This window comes from Hemitrygon akajei, chromosome 28 (genome assembly GCF_048418815.1).
Source record: "Hemitrygon akajei chromosome 28, sHemAka1.3, whole genome shotgun sequence".
Lineage (NCBI taxonomy): Eukaryota > Metazoa > Chordata > Chondrichthyes > Myliobatiformes > Dasyatidae > Hemitrygon > Hemitrygon akajei.
The window spans coordinates 52,849,998-52,874,196 of NC_133151.1; the positions used below are offsets into that span (position 1 = coordinate 52,849,998).

The 24,199-nt window shown below is 50.7% G+C and overlaps 1 protein-coding gene across 1 annotated transcript in view; it reads left to right on the forward strand.

Moving 5' to 3' along the window:
* Nucleotides 1–24,199, forward strand: part of LOC140717871 (pyruvate carboxylase, mitochondrial-like) — a 515,736-nt gene that overhangs the window by 186,543 nt on the left and 304,994 nt on the right. The window contains exon 8 of the mRNA XM_073031592.1: nucleotides 14,796–14,914. Coding sequence (XP_072887693.1) covers nucleotides 14,796–14,914 — 119 coding nt within the window. The remainder of the gene's footprint in view (nucleotides 1–14,795; nucleotides 14,915–24,199) is intronic.

The following is a 24,199-nucleotide window of genomic DNA, read 5'->3' on the forward strand; positions in this document are numbered from 1 at the left end:
GGAAGGCGGGCTCTGTCGTGGGCAAAGTACTGGAGAGTTTAACATCGGTAGCTGAGCGAAGGGCGCTGAGTAGGCTACGGTCAATTATGGAAAACCCTGAACATCCTCTACATAGCACCATCCAGAGACAGAGAAGCAGTTTCAGCGACAGGTTACTGTCGATGCAATACTCCTCAGACAGGATGAAGAGGTCAATACTCCCCAATGCCATTAGGCTTTACAATTCAACTGCCAGGACTTAAGAACTTTTTTTAAAGCTATTATTAATGCTTTTTGAGTTAGTGATTTAGATGCATATCATATTATTACTGAGTTAAGTATTGTATGTAATGAGTTTTTGCTACAACAAGTGTATGGGACATTGGAAAAAATGTTGAATTTCCCCATGGGGATGAATAAAGTATCTATCTATCTATCTATCTATCTATCTATCTATTACCCTATAACCATCAGGCTCCTGAACCAGTGAGGATAACCTCAACTCTGAACTGATTCCATCGGGAAGGAGGTACAGGAGCCTCAGGTCCCACACCACCAGGTTCAGGAACAGTTATTACCCCTCAACCATCAGGCTCCTGAACCAGTGAGGATAACCTCAACTCTGAACTGATTCCATCGGGAAGGAGGTACAGGAGCCTCAGGTCCCACACCACCAGGTTCAGGAACAGTTATTACCCCTCAACCATCAGGCTCCTGAACCAGTGAGGATAACCTCAACTCTGAACTGATTCCATCGGGAAGGAGGTACAGGAGCCTCAGGTCCCACACCACCAGGTTCAGGAACAGTTATTACCCCTCAAACATCAGGCTCCTGAACCAGAGGGGATAACCTCAACTCTGAACTGATTCCATCGGGAAGGAGGTACAGGAGCCTCAGGTCCCACACCACCAAGTTCAGGAACAGTTATTACCCCTCAACCATCAGGCTCCTGAACCAGAGGGGATAACTTCACTCAACTTCAATCGCCCCATTACTGAAATGTTCCCATAACCTGTGGACTCACTTTCAAGGACTCTTCATCTCATTTTCCTGATACTTATTTCTTATTTATTGATTTTAATTATTTCTTTCTTTTTGCGTTGGCACAGTTTGTTGTTGCCTTTTGTACATTGTAGTACGCAGAGTTGGTGTGGTCTTTTGCTCATTCTGTTATGCTTGGGGGATTTATTGAGTATGCCTGCAAGAAAATGAATCACAGAGTTGTACTTGGTGACATAAGATCATAAGATTTAGGTGATCTGGACTATCGAGTCTGCTGCACCATTCAATCATTGCTGATCCTTGACATTTGTACTTTGATAATAAATTTACCCTGAGCTTTTAACTTCACTTTCCCCGTCACTGAACTGTTCCCACAACTTCGGGACTCACTTGCAAGGACTCTACATCTCACGTTTTCGATATTTACCGCTTATTTGATTGTGGTTATTGTTTATTTCATTTTATATTTGCACAGTTTGTTGTCGTTTGCACACTGGTTGAACGCCACAGTTAGTGCAGCCTTTCAGTCATTCTGTTGATGGATCTATTGAGTACGTCCACAGGAAAGGGAATCTCAGGGTCTTACATAGTGACATACATGTACTTTCATAATAAATTCAGGTTGGGCTTTTGAACTGTGAAATGCAGGCTTGTGAGACGAGCGGAGGCAGGCACCTGGGTCAGCACGGCTGTGTGGGCCAAAGGGCCTGTTTCCATTCTGTATAACTCTACGACAGCATGGCTCGGGCAAACACTTCCTCAAGGTGAGTTCTTCAAATCCAGACAGCAAAAATGGAAGGAATTAAACCTCCAATGTTGCGGGCCGAGACCCTTCATCAAGACCGGATGATGACTCAAAATGACAACTGCCTGTTCCCCTCCGTAGATGCTGCCTGACCTGCTGAGTTCCTGCAGTGTTTCGTGAGCGTTGCTGACCCGTTAGCCTGTCCCGTGCACAGCCAAGCTGCGACAGAAATACACCTTTAGTACTGAGCAAAAGAGTTCGGCACATATTCTGTAAAGCAACGGTGCTTATGAAAATAATGAGAAGTTTCTAAGTTTCAAAAGGCTTATCACGGCACGTGTAAATCAGCACGATTGGAGGGTGTAGTGGGCAGTGAGGAAGGGCTTATCACGGCACGTGTAAATCAGCACGATTGGAGGGTGTAGTGGGCGGTGAGGAAGGGCTTATCCCCACACGTGTAAATCAGCACGATTGGAGGGTGTAGTGGGCAGTGAGGAAGGGCTTATCACGGCACGTGTAAATCAGCACGATTGGAGGGTGTAGTGGGCAGTGAGGAAGGGCTTATCCCCGCACGTGTAAATCAGCACGATTGGAGGGTGTAGTGGGCAGTGAGGAAGGGCTTATCCCCACACGTGTAAATCAGCACGATTGGAGGGTGTAGTGGGCGGTGAGGAAGGGCTTATCACGGGACGTGTAAATCAGCACGATTGGAGGGTGTAGTGGGCAGTGAGGAAGGGCTTATCCCCGCACGTGTAAATCAGCACGATTGGAGGGTGTAGTGGGCAGTGAGGAAGCGCTTATCACGGCACGTGTAAATCAGCACGATTGGAGGGTGTAGTGGGCAGTGAGGAAGGGCTTATCACGGCACGTGGAAATCAGCACGATTGGAGGGTGTAGTGGGCAGTGAGGAAGGGCTTATCCCCACACGTGTAAATCAGCACGATTGGAGGGTGTAGTGGGCAGTGAGGAAGGGCTTATCCCCACACGTGTAAATCAGCACGATTGGAGGGTGTAGTGGGCGGTGAGGAAGGGCTTATCCCCACACGTGTAAATCAGCACGATTGGAGGGTGTAGTGGGCAGTGAGGAAGGGCTTATCCCCACACGTGGAAATCAGCACGATTGGAGGGTGTAGTGGGCAGTGAGGAAGGGCTTATCACGGCACGTGTAAATCAGCACGATTGGAGGGTGTAGTGGGCAGTGAGGAAGGGCTTATCCCCACACGTGGAAATCAGCACGATTGGAGGGTGTAGTGGGCAGTGAGGAAGGGCTTATCGCGGCACGTGGAAATCAGCACGATTGGAGGGTGTAGTGGGCAGTGAGGAAGGGCTTATCACGGCACGTGGAAATCAGCACGATTGGAGGGTGTAGTGGGCAGTGAGGAAGGGCTTATCCCGCACGTGTAAATCAGCACGATTGGAGGGTGTAGTGGGCAGTGAGGAAGGGCTTATCACGGCACGTGGAAATCAGCACGATTGGAGGGTGTAGTGGGCAGTGAGGAAGGGCTTATCACGGCACGTGTAAATCAGCACGATTGGAGGGTGTAGTGGGCAGTGAGGAAGGGCTTATCACGGCACGTGGAAATCAGCACGATTGGAGGGTGTAGTGGGCAGTGAGGAAGGGCTTATCACGGCACGTGGAAATCAGCACGATTGGAGGGTGTAGTGGGCAGTGAGGAAGGGCTTATCACGGCACGTGTAAATCAGCACGATTGGAGGGTGTAGTGGGCAGTGAGGAAGGGCTTATCCCCGCACGTGTAAATCAGCACGATTGGAGGGTGTAGTGGGCAGTGAGGAAGGGCTTATCCCCGCACGTGTAAATCAGCACGATTGGAGGGTGTAGTGGGCAGTGAGGAAGGGCTTATCCCCGCACGTGGAAATCAGCACGATTGGAGGGTGTAGTGGGCAGTGAGGAAGGGCTTATCCCCGCACGTGGAAATCAGCACGATTGGAGGGTGTAGTGGGCAGTGAGGAAGGGCTTATCACGGCACGTGTAAATCAGCACGATTGGAGGGTGTAGTGGGCAGTGAGGAAGGGCTTATCACGGCACGTGTAAATCAGCACGATTGGAGGGTGTAGTGGGCAGTGAGGAAGGGCTTATCACGGCACGTGTAAATCAGCACGATTGGAGGGTGTAGTGGGCAGTGAGGAAGGGCTTATCACGGCACGTGTAAATCAGCACGATTGGATGGTGTAGTGGGCGGTGAGGAAGGGCTTATCCCCGCACGTGTAAATCAGCACGATTGGAGGGTGTAGTGGGCAGTGAGGAAGGGCTTATCACGGCACGTGTAAATCAGCACGATTGGATGGTGTAGTGGGCGGTGAGGAAGGGCTTATCCCCGCACGTGTAAATCAGCACGATTGGAGGGTGTAGTGGGCGGTGAGGAAGGGCTTATCCCCGCACGTGTAAATCAGCACGATTGGAGGGTGTAGTGGGCAGTGAGGAAGGGGTTATCCCCGCACGTGTAAATCAGCACGATTGGACGGTGTAGTGGGCAGTGAGGAAGGGCCTATCACGGCACGTGTAAATCAGCACGATTGGAGGGTGTAGTGGGCAGTGAGGAAGGGCTTATCCCCGCACGTGTAAATCAGCACGATTGGAGGGTGTAGTGGGCAGTGAGGAAGGGCTTATCACGGCACGTGTAAATCAGCACGATTGGAGGGTGTAGTGGGCAGTGAGGAAGGGCTTATCCCCGCACGTGTAAATCAGCACGATTGGAGGGTGTAGTGGGCAGTGAGGAAGGGCTTATCACGGCACGTGGAAATCAGCACGATTGGAGGGTGTAGTGGGCGGTGAGGAAGGGCTTGTCACGGCACGTGGAAATCAGCACGATTGGAGGGTGTAGTGGGCAGTGAGGAAGGGCTTATCACGGCACGTGTAAATCAGCACGATTGGAGGGTGCAGTGGGCAGTGAGGAAGGGCTTATCCCCGCACGTGTAAATCAGCACGATTGGAGGGTGTAGTGGGCAGTGAGGAAGGGCTTATCCCCGCACGTGTAAATCAGCACGATTGGAGGGTGTAGTGGGCAGTGAGGAAGGGCTTATCCCCGCACGTGTAAATCAGCACGATTGGAGGGTGTAGTGGGCAGTGAGGAAGGGCTTATCCCCGCACGTGTAAATCAGCACGATTGGAGGGTGTAGTGGGCAGTGAGGAAGGGCTTATCACGGCACGTGGTAAATCAGCACGATTGGAGGGTGTAGTGGGCAGTGAGGAAGGGCTTATCACGGCACGTGTAAATCAGCACGATTGGAGGGTGTAGTGGGCAGTGAGGAAGGGCTTATCCCCGCACGTGGAAATCAGCACGATTGGAGGGTGTAGTGGGCAGTGAGGAAGGGCTTATCCCCGCACGTGTAAATCAGCACGATTGGAGGGTGTAGTGGGCAGTGAGGAAGGGCTTATCACGGCACGTGGAAATCAGCACGATTGGAGGGTGTAGTGGGCAGTGAGGAAGGGCTTATCACGGCACGTGTAAATCAGCACGATTGGAGGGTGTAGTGGGCAGTGAGGAAGGGCTTATCACGGCACGTGGAAATCAGCACGATTGGAGGGTGTAGTGGGCAGTGAGGAAGGGCTTATCCCCGCACGTGTAAATCAGCACGATTGGAGGGTGTAGTGGGCGGTGAGGAAGGGCTTATCACGGGACGTGTAAATCAGCACGATTGGAGGGTGCAGTGGGCAGTGAGGAAGGGCTTATCCCCGCACGTGTAAATCAGCACGATTGGAGGGTGTAGTGGGCGGTGAGGAAGGGCTTATCACGGGACGTGTAAATCAGCACGATTGGAGGGTGTAGTGGGCAGTGAGGAAGGGCTTATCCCCGCACGTGTAAATCAGCACGATTGGAGGGTGTAGTGGGCGGTGAGGAAGGGCTTATCCCCGCACGTGTAAATCAGCACGATTGGAGGGTGTAGTGGGCAGTGAGGAAGGGCTTATCACGGCACGTGGAAATCAGCACGATTGGAGGGTGTAGTGGGCGGTGAGGAAGGGCTTATCCCCGCACGTGGAAATCAGCACGATTGGAGGGTGTAGTGGGCGGTGAGGAAGGGCTTATCACGGCACGTGTAAATCAGCACGATTGGAGGGTGCAGTGGGCGGTGAGGAAGGGCTTATCACGGGACGTGTAAATCAGCACGATTGGAGGGTGTAGTGGGCGGTGAGGAAGGGCTTATCCCCGCACGTGTAAATCAGCACGATTGGAGGGTGTAGTGGGCGGTGAGGAAGGGCTTATCACGGGACGTGTAAATCAGCACGATTGGAGGGTGTAGTGGGCAGTGAGGAAGGGCTTATCCCCGCACGTGTAAATCAGCACGATTGAGGGTGTAGTGGGGCAGTGAGGAACGGCTTATCACGGCACGTGTAAATCAGCACGATTGGAGGGTGTAGTGGGCAGTGAGGAAGGGCTTATCCCCACACGTGGAAATCAGCACGATTGGAGGGTGCAGTGGGCAGTGAGGAAGGGCTTGTCACGGCACGTGTTAAATCAGCACGATTGGAGGGTGTTAGTGGGCAGTGAGGAAGGGCTTATCCCCGCACGTGTAAATCAGCACGATTGGAGGGTGTAGTGGGCGGTGAGGAAGGGCTTATCACGGCACGTGTAAATCAGCACGATTGGGAGGGTGTAGTGGGCAGTGAGGAAGGGCTTATCACGGCACGTGGGAAATCAGCACGATTGGAGGGGGTGTAGTGGGCGGTGAGGAAGGGCTTGTCACGGCACGTGGAAAATCAGCACGATTGGAGGGTGTAGTGGGCGGTGAGGAAGGGCTTATCACGGCACGTGGAAATCAGCACGATTGGAGGGTGTAGTGGGCAGTGAGGAACGGCTTATCACGGCACGTGTAAATCAGCACGATTGGAGGGTGTAGTGGGGCGGTGAGGAAGGGCTTATCCCCGCACGTGTAAATCAGCACGATTGGAGGTGTTGTAGTGGGCGGTGAGGAAGGGCTTATCCCCCGCACGTGGAAATCAGCACGATTGGAGGGGTGTAGTGGGCAGTGAGGAAGGGCTTATCCCCGCACGTGTAAATCAGCACGATTGGAGGGTGTAGTGGGCGGTGAGGAAGGCTTATCACGGCACGTGTAAATCAGCACGATTGGAGGGTGTTAGTGGGCAGTGAGGAAGGGCTTATCACGGCACGTGGAAATCAGCACGATTGGAGGGTGTAGTGGGCGGTGAGGAAGGGCTTATCACGGCACGTGGAAATCAGCACGATTGGAGGGTGTAAGTGGGCAGTGAGGAAGGGCTTATCACGGCACGTGGAAATCAGCACGATTGGAGGGTGTAGTGGGCGGTGAGGAAGGGCTTATCACGGCACGTGTAAATCAGCACGATTGGAGGGTGTAGTGGGCAGTGAGGAAGGGCTTGTCACGGCACGTGGAAATCAGCACGATTGGAGGGTGTAGTGGGCAGTGAGGAAGGGCTTATCACGGCACGTGTAAATCAGCACGATTTGGAGGGTGTAGTGGGCAGTGAGGGAAGGGCTTGTCACGGCACGTGGAAATCAGCACGATTGGAGGGTGTAGTGGGCAGTGAGGAAGGGCTTGTCACGGCACGTGTAAATCAGCACGATTGGAGGGTGTAGTGGGCAGTGAGGAAGGGCTGATCACGGGACGTGGAAATCAGCACGATTGGAGGGTGTAGTGGGCAGTGAGGAAGGGCTTATCGCGGCACGTGTAAATCAGCACGATTGGAGGGTGTAGTGGGGCGGTGAGGAAGGGCTTATCACGGCACGTGTAAATCAGCACGATTGGAGGTGTAGTGGGCAGTGAGGAAGGGCTTATCCCCGCACGTGTAAATCAGCACGATTGGAGGGTGTAGTGGGCGGTGAGGAAGGGCTTATCACGGCACGTGGAAATCAGCACGATTGGAGGTGTAGTGGGCAGTGAGGAAGGGCTTATCCCCGCACGTGTAAATCAGCACGATTGGAGGGTGTAGTGGGCGGTGAGGAAGGGCTTATCACGGCACGAGGAAATCAGCACGATTGGAGGGTGTAGTGGGCAGTGAGGAAGGGATTATCACGGCACGTGGAAATCAGCACGATTGGAGGGTGTAGTGGGCAGTGAGGAAGGGCTTATCACGGCACGTGTAAATCAGCACGATTGGAGGGTGTAGTGGGCAGTGAGGAAGGGATTATCACGGCACGTGGAAATCAGCACGATTGGAGGGTGTAGTGGGCAGTGAGGAAGGGCTTATCACGGCACGTGTAAATCAGCACGATTGGAGGGTGTAGTGGGCAGTGAGGAAGGGCTTATCACGGGACGTGTAAATCAGCACGATTGGAGGGTGTAGTGGGCGGTGAGGAAGGGCTTATCCCCGCACGTGGAAATCAGCACGATTGGAGGGTGTAGTGGGCAGTGAGGAAGGGCTTATCACGGCACGTGGAAATCAGCACGATTGGAGGGTGTAGTGGGCAGTGAGGAAGGGCTTATCACGGCACGTGTAAATCAGCACGATTGGAGGGTGTAGTGGGCGGTGAGGAAGGGCTTATCACGGCACGTGTAAATCAGCACGATTGGAGGGTGTAGTGGGCAGTGAGGAAGGGCTTATCACGGCACGTGTAAATCAGCACGATTGGAGGGTGTAGTGGGCGGTGAGGAAGGGCTTATCACGGCACGTGTAAATCAGCACGATTGGAGGGTGTAGTGGGCAGTGAGGAAGGGCTTATCCCCGCACGTGGAAATCAGCACGATTGGAGGGTGTAGTGGGCAGTGAGGAAGGGCTTATCACGGCACGTGTAAATCAGCACGATTGGAGGGTGTAGTGGGCGGTGAGGAAGGGCTTATCACGGCACGTGTAAATCAGCACGATTGGAGGGTGTAGTGGGCGGTGAGGAAGGGCTTATCACGGCACGTGGAAATCAGCACGATTGGAGGGTGTAGTGGGCAGTGAGGAAGGGCTTTCATGGGTTGCATCAGCTGGAAAAATGGGCTGAGAAATGGCAGATGGAATTTAATGCCGACACGTGCGAGGTTTTGCACTTGTGTGGGACCGCTCAGGGTGGGTCTTACACTGTGAACGAAGGGCAGGACCCTGAGCAGTGCGGTAGAGCAGAGAGATCTGACTATATGGGTACAGAATTCATTGAAAGTGGCATCACAGAAAGAAAGCTTTTGTTACGTTGGCCTTCACAAATCAGTTTTTGAGTACGGAAGATGGGATTTTATGTTGAAGTTGTATAAGATGCTGGTGAGACCAAATTTGGAGTATTGTGTGCAGTTTTGGTCACCGAATTACAGGAAAGATGTGAGGCTTAAGGAGCACAGAGAAAATTTACAGGGCTGTTGCAGGCCTGGAGGAAAGATCGAATGGGTTAGGACATTATTCTTTAGAACGTGGAAGATTAAGGGGAGATTTAGTAGAGGTGTACAACATTCTGAGGGGTATGGACAGGGTAAATGCAAGCATGCTTTTTCTACTGAGGTTGGGTGAAAGGTGACAAGTTTAAGGGGAATATAAAGGGAAACTTCTTCACTCAGAGGGTGGTGAGAGTGTGGAATGAGCTGCCAGCACAAGTGGTCCATGCAAGCTTGATTTCAACGTTTAAGAGATGTTTAGATAGGTACATGGATATGGAGGGCTATGGTGCCGGTGCAAGTGACAGGGAGTAGGCAGTTTAAATGGTTCTGGCATTGTCTAGGTGGGCCTAAGGGCCTGATTTTGTTCTTGTTCTCTCTCTCTCCCCTCTCCCCCTCCCTCCTGCTCTCTCTCCCCTCTCCCCCACCTCCCCCTCCCCCTCCCTCCTGCTCTCTCTCCCCTCTCTCTTTTCCACGCCGCGCACTCTCTCTCTAATGAGTGAAAGATTTTCTTTGTTGTCCTGTATTTCATTATACCCTTCAATTAATAAATGAAATCAAAGTATGTGAATTTTCAGTTTTTATTCTGAATGTTCATCGTGTGCCTGTCACTCAAGGTGTTTCAGGCCGTATTGAAGTTTCCTGCTGAGAGCGAGAGCTGGCCCACAGAGCTGTGAAAAGTTTAGAGGGGATGCTACTGTTGCATCTTCTGTGTCTTTTGAAACCCAGAGTAGTTACCGTAGATTCCGGATTATAAGCCGCTACTTTTTTCCCACATTTTGAACAGCTTTGAACTCTGCGGCCTTTAATCCAGAGCGGCTAATACATGGTTTTTTTTCATGCCGCCTCGTAAACATTTTGCCTCGTAACAGTAGACCAATAAAATTGATGAGTAGTTCACAGAGGTCCAATGAAATTGTACGATAAATCAAGCGCACTTTCACAATTAAATTATTGTAAATCAGTCATTTGTACTCACCCTCATCAACATGGAAAATACTCGAAGAAAAGCAAGACCCGAGCGCGTCAGACCCGAGCGCATCAGACCCGATTAGACCCGATCGCGTTACGCAAGCGCATCAGACCCGATCGCGTTACGCAAGCGTGTCAGACCCGATTAGACCCGATCGCGTTACGCAAGCGCGTCAGACCCGATTAGACCCGATCGCGTTACGCAAGCGCGTCAGACCCGATTAGACCCGATTGCGTTACGCAAGCGCGTCAGACCCGAGCGAAAACGCTGCTTTTAAGTTAAAGGCGATCAATAACTTTTCCTGGTAGGCTGCATTATATATATTTTTACCAGTCGCTAGGAGATATTGGAATGTTGTTCGTGCTGTTCAGTAAAAAAGTATATGCAACGTAATTTGTGTTACCGATACGTATGTATATTTAAAAGTAGCGGTGCGGCCTAAAATCCGGTGCGGCCTTTACAATTAAAAAATTGATTTTATTTCTAAAATTAGAGCCAGCGGCTTTTAATCAGGTGCGCTCTGTAGTCCGGAATCTACGGTAGTTTATGTCACTCTGATTCAGGCTGCAGTCAGCCTCCTCTCTGCCAGCATTGTGCCCGTTTTAAAGATGAGAGTTATGATACAATTTGTCCGTGATATGTCGACAGGCCTTGAAATTACACCAGAGGCTGAGTCGAGGAGGTGTCCCAGCTTATTCCCTCGCCCTGGTGGTGCTCGAGAATCCAAGTCCCAGGTCGTTAGTGATCTGCAGTTCAGCTTCTCCTCACTGTGTGGGGCTGAAAGTAAACATTTAGCTTTGTTTTGATCAGGATGAGCTTTCTGCCACTGGGTGGGAGTGTGCTCCAAAGAAATCAAACGCAGTCGGAAATGTGAAACAGCAGAGGGTGGAGAGAGAACGTGGAATCGGCGGCGGTTGGCACTGTGAGGGGAAAGCTCACCAAAAGAGTCAGGCGTAGAAGTGAACATTGAGCAGTTGTTGCGGTGAAGGTTGGAGTTTGACATTATTGTCATCAGCCACTCTTCCTCCTCACCTGCATCCTCAGTCTCAGAGTTGTACAGGACTGCGCAAAAGGCTTAGATGTGCGTGTGCGCACGCACACATGCACAAACACACACATACAGAAACACACACATACAGAAACACACACACACACACACACACACTCGCACTCACACACACACACACACTCACTCACTCACTCCACACACTCACTCACTCACTCACACAAACACACTCGCACATACTCTCACACACACTCACACATACTCTCACACACACTCTCACACACACTCACTCACTCACTCACTCCACACACTCACTCACTCACTCACACAAACACACTCGCACATACTCTCACACACACTCACTCACACACACACTCACTCACTCACTCACTCCACACACTCACTCACTCACTCACACAAACACACTCGCACATACTCTCACACACACTCTCACACATACTCTCACACACACACTCACTCACACACACACTCACTCACTCACTCACTCCACACACTCACTCACTCACTCACACAAACACATTCGCACATACTCTCACACACACTCTCACACATACTCTCACACACACTCTCACACATACTCTCACACACACTCTCACACATACTCTCACACACACACTCACACACACACTCACACACTCACTCATTCACTTCACACACTCACTCACTCACACAAACACACTCGCACATACTCTCACATACACTCTCACACATACTCTCACCCACACACTCACTCACACACACAAACACACACACACACTCACTCACACACACACACACACACACACACACACACACACACACACACACACACACACACACACACACACACACACACACACAATCAACGACCTCGCCTCTGAGCTCTCCTGCGCTCACTTTAAAGGGACATATCTTAGGATCACCACTGGCATCCCAGGGAAAAATCACTGGCTGTCCACCCCATCTATGCTTCTTACCATCTTCTAAGATCATGAGACATAATTAGGCTGTTCACCCCATGGATTCTGCTCTGCCATTTATTAACCCCATTCTCACTGTCAGCTTTACTGATCAACATACAACCTCTGCTTCAAGTAACCTCTCTCAGGTTGCCTCTCATCTTCCCTCGCTCGAAAGTGAATGTCCCTAGCTAGCTCAACATTTCTTCACAAGATGTGCTCTCTAATCCAGACAGCATCCTGGTCAATCTCCTCTGCACCCTCTCTAATCCAGGCAGCATCCTGGTGAATCTCCTCTGCACCCTCTCTAATCCAGGCAGCATCCTGGTGAATCTCCTCTGCACCCTCTCTAATCCAGGCAGCATCCTGGTAAATCTCCTCTGCACCCTCTCTAATCCAGGCAGCATCCTGGTGAATCTCCTCTGCACCCTCTCTAATCCACGCAGCATCCTGGTAAATCTCCTCTGCACCCTCTCTAATCCATGCAGCATCCCGGTGAATCTCCTCTGCACCCTCTCTAATCCAGGCAGCATCCTGGTGAATCTCCTCTGCACCCTCTCTAATCCAGGCAGTATCCTGGTGAATCTACTCTGCACCCTCTCTAATCCAGGCAGCATCCTGGTGAATCTCCTCTGCACCCTCTCTAATCCAGGCAGCATCCTGGTGAATCTCCTGTGCACCCTCTCTCATCCAGCCAGCATCCTGGTAGATTTCCTCTGCACCCTCTCTAATTCAGGCAGCATCCTGGTAAATCTCCTCTGCACCCTCTCTAATCCAGGCAGCATCCTGGTGAATCTCCTCTGCACCCTCTCTAATCCAGGCAGCATCCTGGTGAATCTCCTCTGCACCCTCTCTAATCCAGGCAGCATCCTGGTGAATCTCCTCTGCACCTTCTCTAATCCAGGCAGCATCCTTGTGAATCTCCTCTGCACCCTCTCTAACCCAGACAGCATCCTGGTAAATCTCCTCTGCACCCTCTCTCATCCAGATATTTGCGATTGGGTTTTGGACTGAGGAGAGGAGGGATATTTGCGATTGGGTCGGACTGAGAGGATAGGAGGGATATTTGCGATTGGGTCTTGGACTGAGGAGAGGAGGGATATTTGTGATTGGGTCTTGGACTGGGGAGAGGAGGGATATTTGCGATTGGGTCTTGGACAGAGGATAGGAGGGATATTTGTGATTGGGTCTTGGACTGAGGAGAGGAGGGATATTTGCGATTGGGTCGGACTGAGAGGAGAGGAGGGATATTTGCGATTGGGTTGGACTGAGAGGAGAGGAGGGATATTTGCGATTGGGTCTTGGACAGAGGAGGAGGGATATTTGTGATTGGGTCTTGGACTGGGGAGAGGAGGGATATTTGCGATTGGGTCTTGGACAGAGGATAGGAGGGATATTTGTGATTGCGTCTTGGACTGAGGAGAGGAGGGATATTTGCGATTGGGTCCTGGACAGAGGAGAGGAGGGATATTTACGATTGGGTCGGACTGAGGAGAGGAGGGATATTTGTGAATGGGTCTTGGACTGAGGAGAGGAGGGATATTTGTGATGGGGTCGGACTGAGGAGAGGGGGATATTCGTGATTGGGTCTTGGACAGACGAGGAGGGATATTTGCGATTGGGTCTTGGACTGAGAAGTGGAGGGATATTTGCGATTGGGTCTTGGACTGAGGAGAGGGGGATATTTGCGATTGGGTCGGACAGAGGAGAGGAGGGATATTTGCGATTCTGTCGGACTGAGGAGAGGAGGGATATTTGCGATTGGGTCTTGGACTGAGGAGAGGAGGGATATTTGCGATTGGGTCTTTGACTGAGGAGAGGAGGGATATTTGCGATTGGGTCTTGGACTGAGGAGAGGAGGGATATTTGCGATTCTGTCGGACTGAGGAGAGGAGGGATATTTGCGATTGGGTCTTGGACTGAGGAGAGGGGGATATTTGCGATTGGGTCTTGGACTGAGGAGAGGTGGGATATTTGCGATTGGGTCTTTGACTGAGGAGAGGAGGGATATTTGCGATTGGGTCTTGGACTGAGGAGAGGAGGGATATTTGCGATTCTGTCGGACTGAGGAGAGGAGGGATATTTGCGATTGGGTCTTGGACTGAGGAGGAGGGATATTTGCGATTGGGTCTTGGACTGAGGAGAGGAGGGATATTTGCGATTGGGTCTTGGACTGAGGAGAGGAAGGATATTTGCGATTGGGTCGGACAGAGGAGAGGAGGGATATTTGTGATTGGGTCGGACCGAGGAGAGGAGGGATATTTGCGATTGGGTCTTGGACTGAGGAGAGGGGGATATTTGCGATTGGGTCTTGGACTGAGGAGAGGCGGGATATTTGCGATTGGGTCGGACAGAGGAGAGGAGGGATATTTGCGATTGGGTCTTGGACTGAGGAGAGGAGGGATATTTGCGATTGGGTCTTGGACTGAGGAGAGGGGGATATTTGCGATTGGGTCTTGGGCTGAGGAGAGGCGGGATATTTGCGATTGGGTCGGACAGAGGAGAGGAGGGATATTTGCGATTGGGTCTTTGACTGAGGAGAGGAGGGATATTTGCGATTGGGTCTTGGACTGAGGAGAGGAGGGATATTTGCGATTAGGTCTTGGACTGAGGAGAGGAGGGATATTTGTGATTGGGTCGGACTGAGGAGAGGGGGATATTTGTGATTGGGTCTTGGACAGAGGAGGGGGGATATTTGCGATTGTGTTGGACTGAGGAGAGGAGGGATATTTGTGGTTGGGATTTGGATGTGTAGTGGGTTTGTAGGTGTGTGCAGATTGCCACCAAATGTCCAGCTTTCACACATCTACCTGCAGTAAACACACTGCTTGTGTTTCCTCATCCAGGTGGGCTACGAAAATGCCGGCACGGTGGAATTTCTAATCGATAAGCACGGCAAGCACTTCTTCATCGAGGTCAACTCCAGGCTTCAAGTAGAGCACACTGTTACTGAAGAAATTACTGAGTAAGTGGTTCATTGCTAATTAATGATAATGGCTAACTCTGCAAGCATTTTAGATGGAGTTAATGAGGTGATTGTATCGCCACGAGCCACTTGAGGAAATAGATTCTGTGATCACAGTGCAGGAACATGAAGATAATCAACTACAGCTTATTTCTCCTGGGAGAGCCCCACATGTTCCATCGCTGCTCAAGCATTTTGCTTTTTCTTGCAAATGGCTTCTTTTTAAGAATTGAATGTTTGCTGTAGCAGTAAAACAAAAGCACAGAAGCATGAGTTTATTTTCTTATTTAGGTGCTAAACATTTAATTATATACTGTGATTCTTCGCCCCCCGCCCCCCACTTTCTATTGTCTGGTAAATGAAAACAGCCTCACTTTTCCACAGGCGATAAATGAAGCTGTCTGTTTGATAGCTTATGTGTGTTTGCTTGTTCTGACTTATTAAGCAGCTTGTACAAATTTGCAAATTAGTCTGTGTGTGTGTGTCAGGAAATGTGTTAATTTTTGCAACCAATGAATTACTCGCCTTAAACAGTTTACCCAGCCAGTGTCGGCAGCATGCTTGCCATCTCTCTGAAGTGGATCCGTGGCGACAGAGAAGCTGGAATTGTACGGCTGGACATTTAGTGGAAGCGTTTGAGATTAGAGGGGCATAACGGAGGAGAAGCTCCTTCCATTTGCAGTGCCAGTTGTTGTAGAGAATCTGCCTACACAGAAATTAAAGGCAACAGGAGGATCTTTCTACCGTGTTGTGGTTGTGGGTGTGTTGCCTGAAAGAGGAACACGCTCTACTGTACGTTTTTATTTACAGTGCTGAGCAAGAGTTTCAGGCTCGGTGCCTGGCTCTGGTGTTGGACTTCACAGATTCTGCAGTTGATTCGTTTTCCTCATGCCACTCTTCATTCTTTTCCTCGTTATTTCCAATCTCTGAACTCTTGAGCCTGATCTTTACACCAGATGGAACAGAACATTGTAACATTGTCAAGGCCAGTTTTGCTTCTATATACAGTACCGTGCTGAAGTCTTTGGTGCCCCAGACCTTCGCACAGTACTGTAGTAATTTTATGTACAGGTATTGCACTGTACTCTGCCACAAAAGAAACACCCACATTTCATGGCATACTTGAGTGATGATAAACCTGATTCTGATCTGGGTCTCTATTGTGGACTGAGAGTGGGAAGGGGGCAGGGAGAGGGGAATCATGGTTGGGAAAAGGGGAAGAGAGAGGGGAGGGAGCGGGAAGCACCAGAGAGACATTCTGCCATCATCATTATGTGCTGTGTTGTATGACGTGGCCGTTCGTGGTCTTTCCATGACCATGGTTGTTCTTGGGAAATAGTTCCATAGAAGTGGTTAACCATTGCCTTCTTCTGGAGGGAAGGTGACCCCAGCCATTATCAATACTCTTTAGAGATTGTCTGCCTGGCGTCAGTGGTCACATAACCAGGACTTGTGATCTGCACCGGCTGCTCGTACGACCGTCCACCACCTGCTCCCACCGCTTCACCTCACCCTGATCGGGGGCTAAGCAGGAGCTACACCTTGCCCGAGGGTGACCTGCAGGCCAGCGGAGGGAAGGAGCCCCTCACACCTCCTTTGGTAGAGATGTATTTTCATCTCACCACCCAATTCTGTAATCATCAATAAACCAATAATTTGGAATCAAATGACCTTGCCTGGTGTCTCAGGGCTGGGTGTGTCTGTACCCACCCCTGACACTTGTTCTCTGCCCCCTGTCCCACACCCCTCCCGCGGCGCTCCACCCTCACCATTCCCAACATCCTTTGCCCCCGTCAGATTTACAAACTCGCTCTCCGCTCCACGTTGACAAATACAGGACTGTGCGAATGTCTCAGGCACCCTGGTAATATATATGAGCCTCGGAGTTTTGCACAGGACTGTATTTATTTATCTGATGTAGAGATACAATGTGGAACAGGCTCGTTCAGCCCAACAAGCCAGAAACCCACCTACTTAACAGGACAATTTTCAAAGACGAACCGGTACGTCTTTGTGGTGCGGGAGGAGACGCTCTCAGGGAGAATCCCCACTGACGGTACTGGAATTGATGCCCAATTTCCTGTGGGAGGAGACCCACGCGCTCTCAGGGAGAATCCCCACTGACGGTACCGGAATTGATCCCCAATTTCCTGTGGGAGGAGACCCACGTGCTCTCAGGGAGAATCCCCACTGACGGTACCGGAATTGATCCCCAATTTCCTGTGGGAGGAGACCCACGTGCTCTCAGGGAGAATCCCCACTGACGGTACCGGAATTGATCCCCAATTTCCTGTGGGAGGAGACCCACGTGCTCTCAGGGGGAATCCCCACTGACGGTACTGGAATTGATGCCCAATTTCCTGTGGGAGGAGACCCACGCGCTCTCAGGGAGAATCCCCACTGACGGTACTGGAATTGATCCCCAATTTCCTGTGGGAGGAGACGCTCTCAGGGAGAATCCCCACTGACGGTACTGGAATTGATCCCTAATTTCCTGTGGGAGGAGACCCACGCGCTCTCAGGGAGAATCCCCACAGACGGTACCGGAATTGATCCCCAATTTCCTGTGGGAGGAGACCCACGTGCTCTCAGGGAGAATCCCCACTGACGGTACTGGAATTGATGCCCAGTTTCCTGTGGGAGGAGACCCACGCGCTCTCAGGGAGAATCCCCACTGACGGTACCGGAATTGATCCCCAATTTCCTGTGGGAGGAGATCCACGTGCTCTCAGGGAGAATCCCCACTGACGGTACTGGAATTGATCCCCAGTTTCCTGTGGGAGGAGACCCACGCGCTCTCAGGGAGAATCCCCACAGACGGTACTGGAATTGATCCCCAATATCCTGTGGGAGGAGACCCACGCGCTCTCAGGGAGAATCCCCACAGACGGTACCGGAATTGATCCCCAATTTCCTGTGGGAGGAGACCCACGTGCTCTCAGGGAGAATCCCCACTGACGGTACTGGAATTGATGCCCAGTTTCCTGTGGGAGGAGACCCACGCGCTCTCAGGGAGAATCCCCACTGACGGTACCGGAATTGATCCCCAATTTCCTGTGGGAGGAGACCCACGTGCTCTCAGGGAGAATCCCCACTGACGGTACCGGAATTGATCTCCAATTTCCTGTGGGAGGAGACCCACGTGCTCTCAGGGAGAATCCCCACTGACGGTACCGGAATTGATCCGGAATTTCCTGTGGGAGGAGACCCACATGCTCTCAGGGAGAATCCCCACTGACGGTACCGGAATTGATCCCCAATTTCCTGTGGGAGGAGACCCACATGCTCTCAGGGAGAATCCCCACTGACGGTACCGGAATTGATCCGGAATTTCAGAACACCCTGAGATGTAATAGCGTCACCCTAACCCCTACGCTACTGCGTCCGATCACAACTAGAGCGCACTCCTCATCTGTTCATTTGTCAACCCCCTTGAATATGGCTCTTTGGTCGTGTCTGAAAATCAATCTATTGTTTAGGTCCTGATGAAAGGTCTTGGCCTGAAGGTCAACTGTTTACTCGTTTCCATAGTTGCTGCCTGACCAGCTGAGTTCCTCCGGCACTTTGTGTGTGTTACTTGGAATTCCAGCATCTGCAGATTCTCTCTTGTTTGTCACGTATGGACTTGCTGGATGTGGTCTTTTAAGTTTAGGACCTGGATCTCGGAAGTGGGAGCCACACCCTCACCACCTCCTGTGGAATGATTTCAGCTATGCTGGCTTGAAATTGGTCACTTCATTCCAGGATGAAAGCATCCTTAGATTCAGGTGGCTGGTGCAAGGCTGGATACCAACGCTCCCAAGAGCTGCAGCTGGGAATCGCGTTAACCGCTGGTTTTCAGCTGACAGGACTACTCGGGTTGCTGTGGGCCAGACAGGGAATCGCGGGGGCTGCTGGAGTTAGGCGCATCACCCCATCCTCCCCGTTGCCGGACCGGCGCCCAACATGAGGACAATGTTGAGCCAAGGGGAGCGTGGTTTGGCATGGCCTTTCATCACCGTTGGCGTTGTTTGCAACGAGTGGATTTTAGCGAGAAGGAATTGATTAAATTTTAAATATTTATTTGCAATTCGATTTTATCATGCTTTCGCTTCTGAGCCATAAGTTTTCAGTTTGACTGGTAGGCAAGGGTGGAGAGCTGTACACCCGTTGCTTGTCTATCTCCTGGTAAACTAGATAACCAGCAGCTGGTTAACTGAAATTCCGGCAGCTGATCCAGACAATAGGGTAGCTGAGAATATAAACCTGAGGGTCCTGAGAAAGCGTGGCGTATACAGAGCTCACTATCTGTGAAGTGGAGGAGTGAGGGACTTGGCTGAGGAAACAGCAATGGTGACATTTTATATTTAAACGATTAAGTAAAAAATAGTTCTGCCTTTTGCTTTGTCAGAGGTTATTGCAGACCCCTGCAGTGCACCCAATGTCAGTAAGACCAAAGAATCGATTGGGGACTTCAGGAAAGGGAGGTAGAGGGAACATACTTCAGTGCTCATCGCGGGGAGCAGAAATGGAAAGGGTGAGCAGCTTCTGGTTCCTGGGCATCAATATCTCTGAGGGTCTATCCTGGACTCAACGTACTGATGACAGTAAAAGAACGTACAACAGTGGCTATATTTAGTCGGAGTTTCAGGCAATAAGGAGCGTCAGAATCAGATCTATTATCACCGGCATATGTCACGAAATTCATTAATTTAGCAGCAGGACCGTATATGATAACATAAAAAATGAATAATCATATATATTAAATAGTTAAATAGTGCAAAAACAGAAATAGAATTAAAAAAAGCATTGAAGATTCAGTGTCCATTTAGAAATTGGATGGCAGAGGGGAAGAAGCTGTTTCTGAATCGTTGAGTGTGTGTCTTCAGGCTCCTGTACCTCCTCCCTGATGGCAGAGGGGAAGAAGCTGTTCCTGAACCGTTGAGTGTGTGTCTTCAGGCTCCTGTACCTCCTCCCTGATGGCAGAGGGGAAGAAGCTGTTCCTGAATCATTGAGTGTGTGTCTTCAGGCTACTGGACTTCCTCCCTGATGGCAGAGGGGGAGAATCTGTTCCTGAATCGTTGAGTGTGTGTCTTCAGGCTCCTGTACCTCCTCCCTGATGGCAGAGGGGGAGGAGCTGTTTCTGAATCAGTGAGTGTGTGTCTTCAGGCTCCTGTACCTCCTCACTGATGGCAGAGGGGGAGAAGCTGTTTCTGAATCAGTGAGTGTGTGTCTTCAGGCTACTGGACTTCCTGGGGCAGAAGAGAGCTGGGAGAAATGCAGCTATGGTTGCCATCACTACCACTCCCACTAACACATATACATGTCCCACCTGCACTAGAACCTGCGGGTCCAGGATAGGACTGTATAGTCATCAGAGATCTCACTGTTAAAGGAGTGGATGTTGTCATTGGATTTCAATGGACAGCTGAAAAAGTAGAAGAGGAAGAAGGACCTCCTCCCTGATGAGAAGGGGACATGTTCTGGGTGAGGGGGTCATTAACAATGGATGCTGCCTTTCTGAGGCACTGCTCTTTGAAGATATCCTGAATACTATGGAGGCTGGCTCCCAAGATGGAGCTGACTGAGTTTACAATTTTCTGCAGCTTCTTTCGGTCCTGTGCAGTAGCCCTTCCATACCAGACAGTGATGCAGCCTGTCAGAATGCTCTCCACGGTGCATCAATGAAGTTTTTGAGTGCTTTAGGTGAGAATCCAAATCTCTTCAAATTCCTGATGAAATATAGCCACTGCCTTGCCTTCTTTATTGCTGTATCGCTATTTGGGACCAGGTTAGATCCTCAGAGATCTTGACACCCAGGAACTTGAAACTGCTCATTCTCTCCACTTCTGATCCCTCTATGAGGATTGGTTTGTGTTCCTTCGTCTTACCCTTCCTGAATCCCACAATCAGATCTTTGGTCTTACTGACATTGAGTGCAAGATTGTTACTGCGACACTACTCAACTAGCTGGTATATCTCACTCCTGTACGCCTGCTCATCTCCATCTGAGATTCTACCAACAGACATCAGCAAATTTGTAGATGGTATTTGAGCTATGCCTAGCCACACAGTCATGGGTATAGAGAGAGTAGAGCAGTGGGCTAAGCACACACCCCTGAGGTGTGCCAGTGTTGATGGTCAGCGAGGAGGCGGTATTATCATCAATCTGCACAGATTGTGGTCTTCCGGTTAGGAAGTTGAGGATCCAATTGCAGAGGGAGGTACAGAGGCTCAGCTTCTGTAACTATAGGAATGATGGTGTTAAAGAGTGAGCTCTAGTCTAGCCCAGACGTAGGTGTTTGTGTTGTCCAGGTGATCTAAGGCCGTGTGCAGAGCCATTAAGATTTCATCTGTCGTAGACCTATTGTGGCGATAGGGAAATTGCAATGAGTCCAGTTCCTTGCTGAGGCATCAATAGATTCTAGCCATGACCAACCCCTCAAAGCAAAGGAGTTTCACCAAACACGCTGACGAATTTCTGTAGATGTCCAGTGGAGAGCCGTGGGGGCTGCAATGCCCAGGAGGCTGGAGCGGGTGGGAGACATCGCGGACACAAGCCTCGCCACTTTCAAAAGGCATTGCCTTAGGAAGCAGCAGCCATCACTGAAGGTTCCTCTCCATTCAGGCCATACCCTCTCCTCATTACTACCATCAGAGGGACGCTACACAAAGCTGAAGACCCACACTCAGAATTTCAGGAACGTCTCTTCCTCTTGGCCATCAGGAGCATTAGCCGCTGCTGACCAGGCAGCCGTCTGTCCATCCGTCGCTGAGGATGCGTGTATCAGGGGAGCCCATCCCGCAGCTCCAGAGAGTGAGGCCACTCAGCCCATCGAGTCTGCTCTGCCATTTTATCACTGCTGATTTATCACCCCTCTCAACCCCACGCTCCTGCCTTCTCCCTGTGACCTATGATGCCCTGACTAATCAAGAACCTGTCAAATCAGATCCCTTTTAATTCTTCCCCCTCTCACTTTAAAGCTCTGCCCTCTGGTTCTAACCATCCCTACCCTGGGGAAACAGATGGTGACCATCCCTCTTGTCAGAAGTTCAATGTGAAGTACAAACACGTCATCATGCACAGTCCCGAGACTCATTTTTCTTGCGGGCATTCTCAATAAATCCCTGACAGAAAGACCACATGAACTTGGAGTTCAACTAGAGCTCAAAAAACTGTTTGTATGTACAAAGAAAGAAAACAAGCAATGAATTCAGTGAACGGGAGGTGAAGTACACTTACCCTTGTACCCCTGCTGGTGAGAATATTGGGCCTTGTCCGTTGCCATGGAAACTGCCCAGCCTGTTTCAGTCCCACCCATTTGAAGAACCAGCTCCCAGTCACCCAGCCAACTAAAGCTCCCCCCCCCTTTTGCCTCAACTCCTCACCCAGCACTCAAAGGTGTGCGCCACTCGGAATTTCCTGCTTCCCAAGCGGTCTCCTGACTCCTGGAAAACTACCTGTGGGACCTCTCTCTTTTTCTAAACTATTGATACCACAATCTCTGGTTTGTGGCTGAACCTTGCATCTTGTACCGGGGAGGCAGTGGACCATTCTGGGAATAAACGTCGAACTGTCCGGTTTATCATGGCGCTGGCGAACCTCAGCAACTTTGGGCTGGCGGCTGATGAAACAGGGATAGCAACTAGCACACACAGAATGCTGGAGGGGCTCAGGAAGCCAGGTGCAGTCGACGTTCTGGGGCAAGACCCTTCGGCAGCAACTAAATACTTCTGCTCACCATACGCTTTCATGGCAAGTAATCGTCTACAACTTCCCCTTGGACTTGGAGGCAATTTGACATGGCAGAACCGAGGTGAGGTGGCGGACCCATCACCAAGAGTGTGGAAGAGCATGGAAGATGGGATCCAGGCCCCAGGGAAACGATGTGCGGATGGAGACTTACAGGCCACATCGAGGCGGCGATGTCCGGCGTATCCGAGCAGCAGACCCCGTTGTTCGGATGGAGAGTTCGGCGCTGGGCCAGACTGAAACGGTCATGGTGGCGAGGCGAGGCGAGGTTGGATCACTGCCTACTCATCTCTGACGAACGATGTTCCTCTCAAGAGAGATGCTGGAAATCCAAGCAGCGCACACTAAACGCTGGAGGAACTCAGCACTCTGTGTGTTTCATGGGACTCTCTTGCGGGCATCAGTTTACAAACGCTATTTGGCTTGCGGTTACTGTTTCCGTGATTTCAGTAGACATTGGGTGTTCGGACGTAACCCAGAGTGGAGCCCCATATATCGATTTGTGGCTGCCGGTTGGGAGAGGAATCACAAGGTTGTATAATGCATACATACTTTGATAATAAATGTACTTTGAACTGTACAGATGCCAAGGAAAAGACTATAAATCTGTATCACTCTCTTTACATTTCTCTCTCCCGATACAACTATCACTTTGGAATTCAGCAGGTCGGGCAGCATCTATGGAAGGGACTGAATGTGGATGTCTCGGGCTGAGACTGTTCATCAGCCTGCATGGTGCAGAAAGGTTGCTACTGGAACAAGTGGGTTTGAGTTATAGGGAGAGGCTAGACGACTGGAACTGCTCTCCCTGGGATGAAGGAGGCTGATAGGTGACACCTCATAGTGCAGGGGTTCCCAACCTTCTTGATGCCATTGACCCTTACCATGAACGAGGGGTCTGCAGTCCTCAGGTTGAAGCCCCGGTTATAGAGGGTTATAAAATCGTCAGGGCTGTAGAAAATCCCACAAAAAGTAGTGGATTCAGCCCAGTTCATCGCGAGTAAAGCCCTCCCCACCACTGAGAGTATCTACATGGAGCGTTGTCACAGGAAAGCAGCATCCATCATCAGGGACCCCCAACACCCAGGACCTGCTCTCTTCTCACTGCTGCCATCAGGAAGGAGGTACAGGAGCATCAGGTCCCACACCACCAGGTTCAGGAACAGTTATTACCCCTCAACCATCAGGCTCCTGAACCAGTGAGGATAACCTCAGCTCTGAACTGATTCCATCGGGAAGGAGGTACAGGAGCCTCAGGTCCCACACCACCAGGTTCAGGAACAGTTATTACCCCTCAACCATCAGGCTCCTGAACCAGTGAGGATAACCTCAACTCTGAACTGATTCCATCGGGAAGGAGGTACAGGAGCCTCAGGTCCCACACCACCAGGTTCAGGAACAGTTATTACCCCTCAACCATCAGGCTCCTGAACCAGTGAGGATAACTTCACTTGCCCCATCGATGAAATGCTCCCAAAACCTATGGACTCACTTTCAAGCACTCTTCATATCATGCTCTTGATATTTAAACATCACTGGGTAAATCTTGCTTT